At 43.5% G+C, this 12,167-nt stretch overlaps 1 protein-coding gene across 6 annotated transcripts in view; it reads left to right on the top strand.

Annotated features, from left to right (window-relative positions):
• The first annotated feature begins 2,647 nt into the window (after nt 1–2,647).
• grin2aa (glutamate receptor, ionotropic, N-methyl D-aspartate 2A, a) overlaps nt 2,648–12,167 on the top strand; it is a 304,643-nt gene continuing 295,123 nt past the window's right edge. For 4 of the 6 annotated variants that reach the window (XM_072560002.1, XM_072560001.1, XM_072560000.1 and 1 more), the window contains exons 1-3: nt 2,649–3,933; nt 4,341–4,539; nt 5,722–6,138. In XM_072560002.1, the coding sequence (XP_072416103.1) occupies nt 5,740–6,138 (399 nt within the window). In that variant the 5' untranslated portion in view covers nt 2,649–3,933; nt 4,341–4,539; nt 5,722–5,739. Of the gene's footprint in view, nt 3,934–4,340; nt 4,540–5,721; nt 6,139–12,167 lie in introns of all 6 variants that reach the window. The other 2 variants (XM_072559998.1, XM_072559997.1) reach the window with 2 other exon arrangements.

The raw sequence follows: 12,167 nt of genomic DNA, 5'->3' as shown, positions 1-12,167 counted from the left end.
GCATTTTAAAACGGCATCTAATATTCAATGGACCAGCGATAGAGTCCTTCAATTGAAAACCAAAAGGCAAGAATCATGGTATGGTCTAATTGTTCCGGCCATTAGCTTATCCGGAAACTGGCCGTATATAAGTCTTTGGACCTGGAAGTGAATTTGACATTTCAAATTTGGACTGAAAGGTGCAAACCCTTTTCACAAAGGAGCATCATAGTGCAGTGTGAACACAATTCGGCAGTCAACCACCTGCACTACTCTTCAGACTTTCAGTTTACGGGCGCTTTGACCTTCTGTGCATTGCCTCTCTCCCTTCAGACTCCTCTTTGTTCGTGTTGGCAGGGGTTCTGTTGGTGGCCATTTTATCCCTAAATCAGAATATTACGAATTAAACGTCTCACTTGCTCAAAGGCAGGAGCACAGAAATAGAGGCAGATTCTCCAGTGCATTACTGAGGGAGTGCCGTACTGTGTTTCGAACGAAACTTTAAAACAAAGTCGCACCCCAGTATAGAAACGGAAAGTGTTGGGGAACTCCGCAGCTCTGGCGAAATCTGTGGATAGAGACACGGAGTTAACGTTTCGAGTCCGGTATGATTCTAATCTTGGGAACCGGAGTGTAGGTGGATGGAAAAAAGATCAAAAGGAGCCATTTCAGCGAAGATTAGGGGATTCTCCCCAGGGTCCGAGTCAATATCCAGCTATTAATCAACGTCCCAAAATTATGACCTCGCCATTGTCACACAATAGGGCGTTGTGTGACAATGAGGACTAATATTGGTCACTTGGTCATTTTCACGACTGGGGGAATGTGCTTTAGTCAATTGGCTGCCCAGTTCCCTACATAAATAACGTGGCTTCAAAAAAAAGTATTTCAATGGATGTAATGCGCTATAAAATGTCCTGTGGTGAAAACTGCCAAATAAATGCAATTGTTTCTGATTTGCATTCCACGTCCTCATATACCTTTGACCTTCTCCCCGGATCTCCCAACTGCTACAACATTCAGAAATCATTTCCAAACCGTATTTTTGATCATGTCCAATCTATGCATTCGCCTGACTAGCACCTTAGGATGCTACGAATGTTCAAAACTTGGCTGAATATCGGATTGTATTAGTAATGCACCCAAGCTGTGCCTTTGTGGATAGGGTTTGCACCGTTGAATAGAAAATTATTATTTCACTACAGTCTCATGACTCCGAATAACTCTGGCGGTTCCTGCATTAAACGTTGACTTTTGGACATTTAACCTGGGACCTCTTTTCAAAAATAAAATTTTAATCACACCATTAAGATATGACATAACATACACGTCTGGAACAGGTAGAATTTGAAGCCGGGCTTCCTGGCTGAGAGGTGGGGACACTACCATGCGTCACAAGAATCCTACCTGGCGCCTTATTTTAGTTGGTCACCATTACTTTGTGTGCGTTGATATTCAAGATTTGTTGGCATTTTCCATATCAACCTGTTCTGAGATGCCATGACACACATGTCTGGAGCAGATGGGATTTGACCCCCGGGCCTCAGAGGTCGGAGTATTACCACTGCACCAGAAGAACCCTACCTGGGTCATTATTTATGTGGGGACTTTTGCCGTACGAATGCAGATTTTCAAAGATGTGTCTCAGACTGACCCCAATTTAAGTTGTGGCTGGATTCCATGAAATGGAGAGCAGCAGTCCAGTCTGATTTATTGGAGAGAATAACCTCGCCTGCCCCCCACCCAATTCTCCCCATATTGTTCCTGTAACAGTGATGATGGTGAGCTGTAATGCGGCGCCTCCTCCTGGGCAGTACAATTGAATAGGGATCACCTACTGACTCCCACTCACCTGTCCTGAGCTCGGCATGACAGCCCTGGCCGAACAAGGCGTCCGGGATGCTGCCCAATTGTGCATCACTGCAAGTGTGTGTTTGTGTGTGTGTGTAGTCCTGCCTTTCCCCGCTCCAACTTTTCACACTCGAATACATCGAGGCGCTGGGAGAAATCCGTTTGCGATTCTGGATGGGGCCATTGCGCCTTACCGAAGCAAGTAGCATCCAACAGTTAGCCCTGTCCAAAAACAGCCACTTCCACGTGGAGGGAAGGAGACTGCGGGCTTCAGACAGTCATTGGGCGCATCAATGCTGTGTCCCTGGGCGACTTGTGGGGCGAGAACTCCTTTTGTTTTAGTTCCTCTGCATTTGTTGCTTGTAACCATCTTTTTCCGCAGTCCCCATTCGCTTCCCATCAGCCTTACAATGCTGTAGCATTTTAGATTTAGAGAGACGTTTGGTTACAATTTATGCTTTTTACAAAAAAAAAGACTGCATTTCTTGATGAAATTATATTACGCAGTATATAAAAGTCATTGGCAAAGGATGATTTAACATCTTTTGTATTGCACGAGTAATTTCGCGCCTGTTCTGGAAATAGTACATTCATCGATCCCCTACACTCACGACTATGTTAATCTATATAATGTACAGAAAGAGAGAGAAATGAAGCGACTATATAGAACGCCCACGGAATGAAGGGGATCGAATGAATGAGATAAGCGGCGCTACAATGTGAGAATTCGCCAGGCGCAGCCAAAAAACAAGGGAACGAGCAGATTAATCTTCAAGCGGAGAAATTCCGAGCTACGTGAGCAATGTTGTAATGTGTGAAGGAAAGGGAAGGACGTGTTTTAAACTGCTCCAGGATCCCCTCCCCCTCCCACCCCCTTCAGACTGACATAGGTGACAAACTGCCTTCTAACCGGAGTCACTGAGGGATCTCTCTTTCGCATGGCGTGGATTTGGACTAAACCCGAGAGCCGAGTCGGATTGCTGCCCGGGTCATTCGGAGCACGAACGCTGACTCCCCCTGAAATTCAAACCAACGCTGTTCATGTTCAGTGGAGCTGAGGCGATATTTTGTCTTGATCTGCTCCCCCCCGCACCCCCCCCCCCCCCCAACCTCCCCAATTAACGCCCACTTTTGCTATTGCTCGCAACACCACATTCGCTCAGAGTTTTACGGAGCTCTCCGAATGCGGACTGTACTCCGATCTTGGTCTCAGTTATTCCTGTCCCGGTCCCCGGCGCACTCAGTATCCCACCCGGCTTCCTTCCCCCACTCAGTAAAGTCCACTTTATGTGTCCAACCTAATGTCCTATTGCGGTTAAGGCGTGAAAAAAGCTTCAACCGGTTCTGTTCCGGTACTGTGCACGTTCTCAGAGTTGGTTTGCTGTGTATACTGCTATTGCAGTGGACCCAGGCAGACCGACACATACCCTTGGTCAAGCAACGGCGGACCCTGTTCCTTCACAATATCCTTTGCTTTCTGCTTTTGAGCCAATTGATAGAACGAGCTGTTCGTTCCAAGCGACTGGATTCGGATGGATTCATTCACTGGGTTAGACCGTCCTCTAGTCTTTGACGTTCAGAAACCCTTAAGAAGTGGAGTCGGTTTGCTACGCTGAAAAAAAGATGGTACGTCAAACAAGCTGCTTCTAAGATTCCTTTTTTTAGTAAATAGGGCTGGACTGAAGACACACATCTCCATACACTTCTCCGAGTCACACCGACCGCTGCTGTAATTCACATTGTCTCCATAAGGATGTGTTGTTGACTTAATCCCTCAAACAGAGAGTATTGCAGTCTTGACTAGAGGCAGACTGGAGGATTTGGGGCAGAAGAGTTCGCCGAGTCTGGCGTTTGGTTTTACTGCTGTCTGAAAGTCCGAGGGAGCTCAGCCCAACGCCTCGGCACTGATGGGAGCGCCTTTGCATTTTCCACGATGAGACCGGCTGGTTTGGTGGCACATGTCAGGAGCATGTTATATGCATCCGCCGACAGGCGAGCGCACCGCGGAAATATTCGCTGGCGTTGTGGGTTTCAGTACAAATGGGTTATCCTGCAATCTCATTATCGAGCATAGGCGCTGCAGCGATGTGCGAGAATGATGCTGTAAGTATATTCGCTTTTGTTTCTTGTGTGCGCGGTCACCTTTTTTTTTGCAGTAGTCTTTATGTTTCCCTTTGCAACAATTATTCCTGAACATAAGATTCGCTCTTTGATTTAATTTTCCACCTTGCGGGCTTTTGCTTGCACAGTACCCCGTCTCACTGGGTTAACACCGCGCGTTGTTCCAAACTGAGTCGGATTTGTCCCGTGTGCAAACCGGCTTTTTCACAACGTGGGGCACTGCCGGCTGCAAATAAATTCACCCAAACCCAGAGAACGAGCAATTCGCAGCATTGGGGTGCCTCGTCTAAAACAAAAAGTGCAAAAAGAAAGAGAGAAAAGATTTGAAGCGTGTTGAACTTATTTTTTTTTCTTGTAATCGGGCTCACTGCATTTTATGCCCAATGTAGACCAACTTTGCATACTTTCATGCTTCGATAGTTGCCGGTACAAGGACCGCTGCTGCTGAGTGCAAAGGAGATAAACTGGAGATTAAAGTGGCATTCTGTGGAGATGCGGGGACCTACACAGTAACCCTCGGTGTTGGGGGCCAAGACATGCAAATCCTTCCAACATGCCAACAGGGAGATTCATTTTGTGATATTGAAGGTATGTGACCCAGGTAATCCTGCTGCTTGCTGTCCGCCTTCCTGCATCAGGCTCTCACGCCAGGCGCCAGCAGGGGCCGCTGTCGCTCTCTCCTCCCGCCAACTCGTGTGAAAGAGTCTGTGGCTTCGGGATGGACTTGATACCCATTTGTTTCACGTCGCTTACCGGTTCAGTTAGCTCACCAGTTTGAGCAGCCTAGCCTTCCCAAACGCGGGCTTCGTCGAGCCCACCTTTGAACTAGCTCGCGCCCATTAAAACATTGATGGTGTGTAGGGAATGTTGCGTGTGTGCAGATGGGATTGGGAAGTGTTTCAATGAGATTGATAATTCAATTCATGCCTCGCGTCTCTTGTATATCAACATGGTAGAGACTAAATGATTCATCCGATTATCAGTGAAACCTGAACGCCCACTCCATGCACAATGTTACATTTCGTGACTTCAAGCTGTTACTAAAATAGCTCCTCATATGCTGGCGGTTAAGTTGATATTCATTTACTACCTTCGCAATGACACTCGGAGTCGATTTGTACATTTTAACTAGCTCCCCCCAAACCACCGGCACGTTAAGCCAAACGTGTTTTCTTGATTGTTGCAGGGCGCTATGCTGCATTGTTCCAACTCCGGAAACATCCCCCTTCCGATTTCAAACCGAAATTGACAAGTTTGCCAAAGGCTACCGTGCAATGCATTAACCAGCACCTTTCGGGAGCTGTCTGGGGACAGGACTCTGATTTCTCCTGTGTGTGTAATATGAGTTGTGGGGGGGGGGGGGGGGGAACGGAACCCCTTGCTGATTTAAAACAAACACCCGCAGAAGCCCCAAATAATTGGTGACCCGAAGCGAGAGGAGAGTCTTATACACCCTGCCCTGAATACTCAGTAGGATGGAGATCAGGTCAGGTGCCTTTATTGGGTCTTCATAACGAGGGGGGGAGAGCAAGGCACCTCTCCAAAAATGCGGAGACTGCGGTTTCCTTTCTCCTTATTTGGTGAGCAGGTGAACTTTTCCATGTTTGTACCTTGCAAATGTTATTAAAGATCTAAAAGGGAGTGTGTATGTGTGTTTGGTGTGGGGTGTGGGGGTGGGGGGGGGGTGGTTAGAGAGAGAGAGAGGGTGTGTTTCTGGGTTTTGTTTTGGTGCAGTCTGAGAGCTGTTTCTCCGTCTTGCCCCTTTTTCAGGCGAAGGAGCTTCGGAGAATGGGGCGCGTGGGCTTGCTGGCGGTGCTGGCCTTGGACTTGCTGATCGTGCACTTGGAGCTGAGCGGGGGCCAGCCGGCTTACCCCACCCTGAACATCGCCGTCATCCTGGGCAGGAGCCCCGACAGCCCCGGCTTTCGGGACGTGTGGATCCGGGAGGACGGCCCTGCCTTCCCCATCGATGTCAACGTGGTGAGTGTGGCGGTGAACCAGACCGACCCGAAGAGTATCATCACCCACGTGTGTGACCTCATGTCAGGCACCAAGATTCACGGCGTGGTCTTTGGAGATGACACCGACCAGGAGGCTATTGCTCAGATTTTGGATTTTATCTCCTCCCAGACTTTTATCCCCATCCTGGGAATACACGGCGGCTCTTCCATGATTCTGGCAGATAAAGTAAGTGGAGGGGGCACTGTTTCTGCTGGTAGTTTGTCTTTATTTTCACAGGAGCAAGGATCCTTTCCTCACCAGCTGTGAGAAAGGTAGAATTAAGGTAGCTGCAGCATCTCTCTGTGTGTCACGTTGAAGGATGTCTGCAGTCCAAACTGCAACTCCAGAATTCCCTTTTCTATTTTTAGCTGGGACCCAGCTCGTTCTCGGGGTGCATGGTATGACTGGACTTTTGATGGGTGTAGAAAAGGGGCGGTAGGAGTGTTTCAGCCAGAGCACAATGAGCACTCCGCACATTGGGCAGCGGACCTCACTCCACCCGATCTCTGCTTAAGAGTGCAAGGCGTCTATTGTCCTTAGCGCTTCAGACATGAGGGAAATGGTGAGGTTTACAGTGGTCCTGGGAGTGTGAGAGAGAGGGGACTAGCGGAGTTGGACACCACTCACTTCATTCATACGCTCACTTCAATGAGTCAACCGCAGAGTCGCAACTCCAAACTCCCAAACTTGCCAGGCGTTATCTTAGGAAAGCAATTCAGCTGGACTGATCAAAGCAAGAACCATAGACTGGCAGCAACGATTAGAAACAGATTCTTGAGGAGGGGAACGGGGATAGCGCAAAGCAATCTCATTGGCTTGCAAGGCAACGACGATTTATTTAAATGGTTCCAGATAAATGCACTGTTCCCAAATTAAATAATTTACATCAGCAATTTAATGTTCATATTTGGAACATACCATCCAAATTATATCTCTTCTTAAACTTGATATGAATAACAGCAGTAACAAAAACATCATTTTGACCTTTGTCACAGTTTATGGTTTTGGGGGGGGGGGGATTTACTCTCAGTTTGGTTTAATTAAACATTTTTCTTCTAACAGTTGCAGGTTTCCAATGATTTATTTAGTACTGTGGACTCATGTCAGCAGAAATTCATTACACAACGTTTGGTATATGCCAGTTCTGTGAATGGAAGGGAGTTAAAACATAACTGGGAGTGAGCAATACATGAAATTAATCAAAGACCACAAGTGACATTATACACCATAGATATGTGAGAATGAATGAGACTGGGAACAAAACAAAAGATTATTTAAATCCATATTGAGTTATCCCCAAAATTAACCCACCTCCCCCAACCTAGAACACATGGTTCATCAACTCTATCTCTTGATTGATTCTCCCGCCGAATATGTGTCCAAAGGATAAGGCTTGAATAATGTATTGTGGACGTTGTCTGACCCAGATATTAAGTGATAACCTTTTGTTCACTCATTGTTCCAGTTTTATAATATATACTGTAATGGCTCTGGTGGTGTCATGCTAGTGACCCTACCCTCAAGGTCCACCTGGACCATAGGTGTGTCATAACCTGCCTGAACAGGTTGATTTAAAAATATGTATAATATATACTGCATTACTTTAGCCAATTCAAGATAATGTTGATCACATCTAGGTGAATTAATGAAATGAGGTCTATGAGAGCCTGTTGCTATGACATTACTGCAGAGTGATGAGTCACACCAAACAGTAAGTTATTCAGCCCCTCAAGCTTGCTCTACCATTCAATTTGATCACGGTTGATCCATATTGTAATTCCATTTACTTAGCTTGCTTCCATATCTCTTAATACCCTTGCTACATAAAATGGAGGGAGGTGCAATGAAGGAATTATTTTACATTTATCATCTGGAATTGTCAGAATTGAGAGTATGATATATATTAAAATGTCCTTTCATGCCAAATATAAAGATAATGTCCATTTGGAAATTGTAATGTCGCAATTAAAAATTCTAATGAAAGGACCAATTTTAATTGATTCTTTCTTTGTAGCAGTACTAGAAGACCATCTGAACTAGGAGCTGCAGAACTGATCTTTCCAGCCTGCTGTGTCACTCAATAAGATGATGGCTTATGTAACTCAATTTCAACCTCCTCCACTGTCCCCATTTCCTGTAATTCGCTTAATAGCCTGACATCTATTGATACGTTCTGTGACTTACCGTCCACAGCTTCTCTTATGGAGAGATTTCCAGACTCTCAGAACCCTTTGAGTGAAGAAATTTCACATCACCTCGATCCAAACTGGCTGATCAGTTACTCTGAGTCTGTAACCTCTATTTGTAGACTTACCAGCCAGATTAGATTAGATTACTTACAGTGTGGAAACAGGCCCTTCGGCCCACACCGACCCGCAACCCACCCAGACCCATTCCCCTACATTTACCCCTTCACCTAACACTACGGGCAATTTAGCCTGGTCAATTCACCTAAACTGCACATTTTTGGACTGTGGGAGGAAACCGGAGCACCTGGAGGAAACCCACGCAGACACAGGGAGAATGTGCAAACTCCACACAGTCAGTCGCCTGAGGCGGGAATGGAACCCGGGTCTCTGGCGCTGTGAGGCAGCAGTGCTAACCACTGTGCCTGAAACGTTCTTTCATGATTCACCCATGAAATATCACATTTGCGTCAATTAGATCTCCTCTCATTCTTAATGGAATATAGACCTAGTTTACTTAATTTCTCCCAGGACAATTCTCCCAGCCCAGGAATAAATTTAGCAAGCACTCATTACATTTTCTCGAAGACTTTGTTTGTGTATCTGGACCAAACTGTACAAGGTACACTAGGTATGGTCTCATCAAGACTCTATATAACACTAATAAGACTTCTTTACTCATAACTAACATATCATTTGTGTCTTAATTGCTTTGTGCACCTTCTCTGATTGATGTACAAGGTCATACAGATAGCTCTGAACGTCAACATCTCCTGCTCTCTCTCAATTTACAAAAAAAATTCTGTTTTTTGAGTTCTACTCACCAAGTGACTAATTTTGCATTCCCCCATGTTATAGTATAATCTGTGTTCCTGAAAGTTTTGTATTTAGTGTGTGTAGATTGTCTTTTGGCATGTTTCATAATTTCAAATTTATAACTGATTTAACAATATAAGGCAAATATGTACAAAGACCATTATAGAGAAACAGAAGGAAATACTGTGAATGCTGGAAAATTGAAACAAGTACAGGGAATGCTGGCAGCATCTGTGGAGAAGGAAATAGAATTAATATTTCAAGTCCAGTGTGAAGTTTGGAAGAAGAGGCATAATGGACTTGAAATATTAAGTCTGTTTCTCTCTCCAGCGTAAAAGTAAAAGCTAAATGAAGAAACCCTCCTCTGGGTGCTCCGGTTTCACCCCACAGTCACAAGTATGTACAGGTCAGGGTGAATTGGCCACGCTAAATTGCCCGTAGTGTTAGGTGCATTAGTTAGAGGGAAATGGGTCTGGGTGAGTTACTCTTCGGAGGGTCGATGTGGACTTGTTGGACCAAACGGCCTGTTTCCACACTGTGGGGAATCTAATCTATTCAAACTGTATATAAAAACAACTATTTCTTTTATGCCTTTGTAGAATGGTAAGAGGAGTATACCAGATCATTGAAACAAGAAAGGCATTAAATGTCCAAAAAGACTCTGGAGTTAAAAACAGATTCATAGCAGTGCAAGTACAAATTAGTTCTGGAGGATGAAAAGGGAGTATTTGAATGCTGAGTTAAAAACATTTATAAATGAATGATTTTCAGAAATTGTGAACAGTTAAACAAATAATTCAGTTCATTCATAGGATGAGGGTGTCACTGGTTAGGTCATTCATTTATTGCCATCTCTAATTGTCCAGCGGACAGTTAAGAATCAAGCGTATTGCTGTGGGCCTCCAGTCACATGTAGATCAGACCAGGTAAGGATGGCAAATTTCCTTCTGTAAAGAACAGTAGTGACCCATTTGCATTCATCCTTAACAATCCAACAATGGTGTCATGGTCATCACAATCACTTAATTCTAGAGTTTTATTAAATTCAAACTCCACCATTCGCCCTGGTGGGATTCAAATCTGGGTCCCCAGAACATAATCTACTACCTTTGTGTCTCTTTATTAATAATCCAATGATAATACCACTCAGCCACTGCTTTCCCATCATTATTACACTGCAATGAATATTCTGTATTTGGTTGGTCAAGGCAAATGAAAACTAATAAATTCTTCCGATTGCTGAAGGTTACAAGATTGTGAGTTAGTTGCTGTCTATAGTGGTAAAAGATCCTTTGGGTACAGGAGAGATTCTGTAAACATAGAATCATGGAGACAAACTATTGACGCTTTAAGGACATGTATTTGTTCTGGAAAATTGGATGCCAGGTTTTCCACCATTGCCAAGGGAGGGAAAAATAGAAACCACACTAATTTGGAGGCATCTGTACATAACATGTCTTAATGAGAAATCATCACCAAGGATTCAGAAGGGGACAATGCTGCTTGATTTATTTCCCAAAATTACCGAAACATAGACCGTGGAACCAACTTTGATGTAAATTATTCCAAAAAGCCTTTGACAAAGTACATCACAAATTAAAGTTAATCAAACTAGATTTTATTGGGACTCTAATGTTGACCATACAAAACAGAATCAAAAAGGTAGAAAACAGTGTACATGAGAAAGATAATGTCAAGCTGGATTGAGGAGCTGCTAAGTAGACTACTGATGAACCTCAGGCTTGAACGGCTGTTGTTTCTTATTTGCAACAATGTACAGGGAAGAGAAAACAGAAGCCAACTGTAAATTTGTCCTGTTAACAGCACTAAAGTAGGGAATACAGTAGGCATGGGGAATGTTAGTGAACAGATTAATGAGGATTTGTAAACTCTGTTATGAAGTTGAGCAGACAATTGCTAAAACTTTGCACTTGGAATGGAAAACAAGAAACAAATAATCAGGAAATTAGAATTAGTATTGGTAGATCTTTCAAAATGATTGGGTCCATTTATGATGCTCATGTCTGGGGCAAGGTGGAGAGGTGATTAAACAAAGCAAATAAAACCTTGGGCAGCATACTACACAGCTCGAAGGTCAGCAGAAATTATATTGAGGCACATACTATACTGGTGACATTCACTTGATGTTTTCTGTATAACATTGGCTAATCTGATTCCGAGTGGACATATGTGTATTTCTCAAGCTGAAAGAATGGGCAATTAGAATGATTGGAGTGTGAAAGGGATGATGAATGATTAGAAAAGTTTAAACTTTGAGAATGGAATAAATCGGCACTGTGGTGGATAAGTGAGAAGTATCTCCTTAATGGTTCATTTTTCCTTCTTAGAACTATTTCCCAAAAGGTATTCAAATACTTCAGTTTTCTTTCTAGTTTTGTTTGCCATTATTTTACCAATATATATTCTGATACTTCTGACATTATCGTCACTTGATATTGATTGCTCTCAGTCCAAGTGCTGTTGTATACTATTGATGCAGTATTGAAAACCTGGTATAGCGTGAGTGTCCTATAAGGAGTCTTGGATTCAATGTGACAAGAAACAGTTTGGTATCATATTTTCCCTTGGTACAAAATAAATTGTTCTAATAGATGTGGCACAAAAATGTTTCTTAATTATGTATCCCCTGAGATATTCTCAAAGGCGTCGGCCAATAATCCAGTGACTCAACTTGGCTATTGCTTTCAATCTTCTGGATTTTGTGTCTTATAGGATCATGGAACTAAATAGTATCTGCATTGCAGAAACAGGCCACTCAGTCCTAAAGCTTTATACTAATGCTTGTGCTGTGATGAGAGTTCTCCCACCCTTCTTCACTTAATCCCATCAGTATATCCTTCACAGAGATCCCTGATTTATGAATGTCCAATGTACAAACACTTGTACTTATGAACACGATAAAGATTTGACTTATGAACATATACTGTAATTATAAATGGCTCCTTCACATTGTTCTGCATTGTGTTCTGACTTGTACATAAATCAACTTACAAATGAATGCCAGAATGGAATCCGTTCACAACCTAGAACTGCCTGTATTCCAGTCTCTTTCATGTTTATCTTATTTACCCATAGATGATACACAATTCAACCATGTCTTATGGTAGTGAGTTTCATATTTTTACAGCTTTCTGATTTCAGAAATTTTATCCTGACTTTTTTGTTAATGACTGCTGTATAATTATGGCCTGG

This window comes from Chiloscyllium punctatum, chromosome 40 (assembly GCF_047496795.1).
Source record: "Chiloscyllium punctatum isolate Juve2018m chromosome 40, sChiPun1.3, whole genome shotgun sequence".
Classification (NCBI taxonomy): domain Eukaryota; kingdom Metazoa; phylum Chordata; class Chondrichthyes; order Orectolobiformes; family Hemiscylliidae; genus Chiloscyllium; species Chiloscyllium punctatum.
Note: the sequence above shows the minus strand (reverse complement) of the source record. Positions and strands in the feature narration are given on the sequence as shown.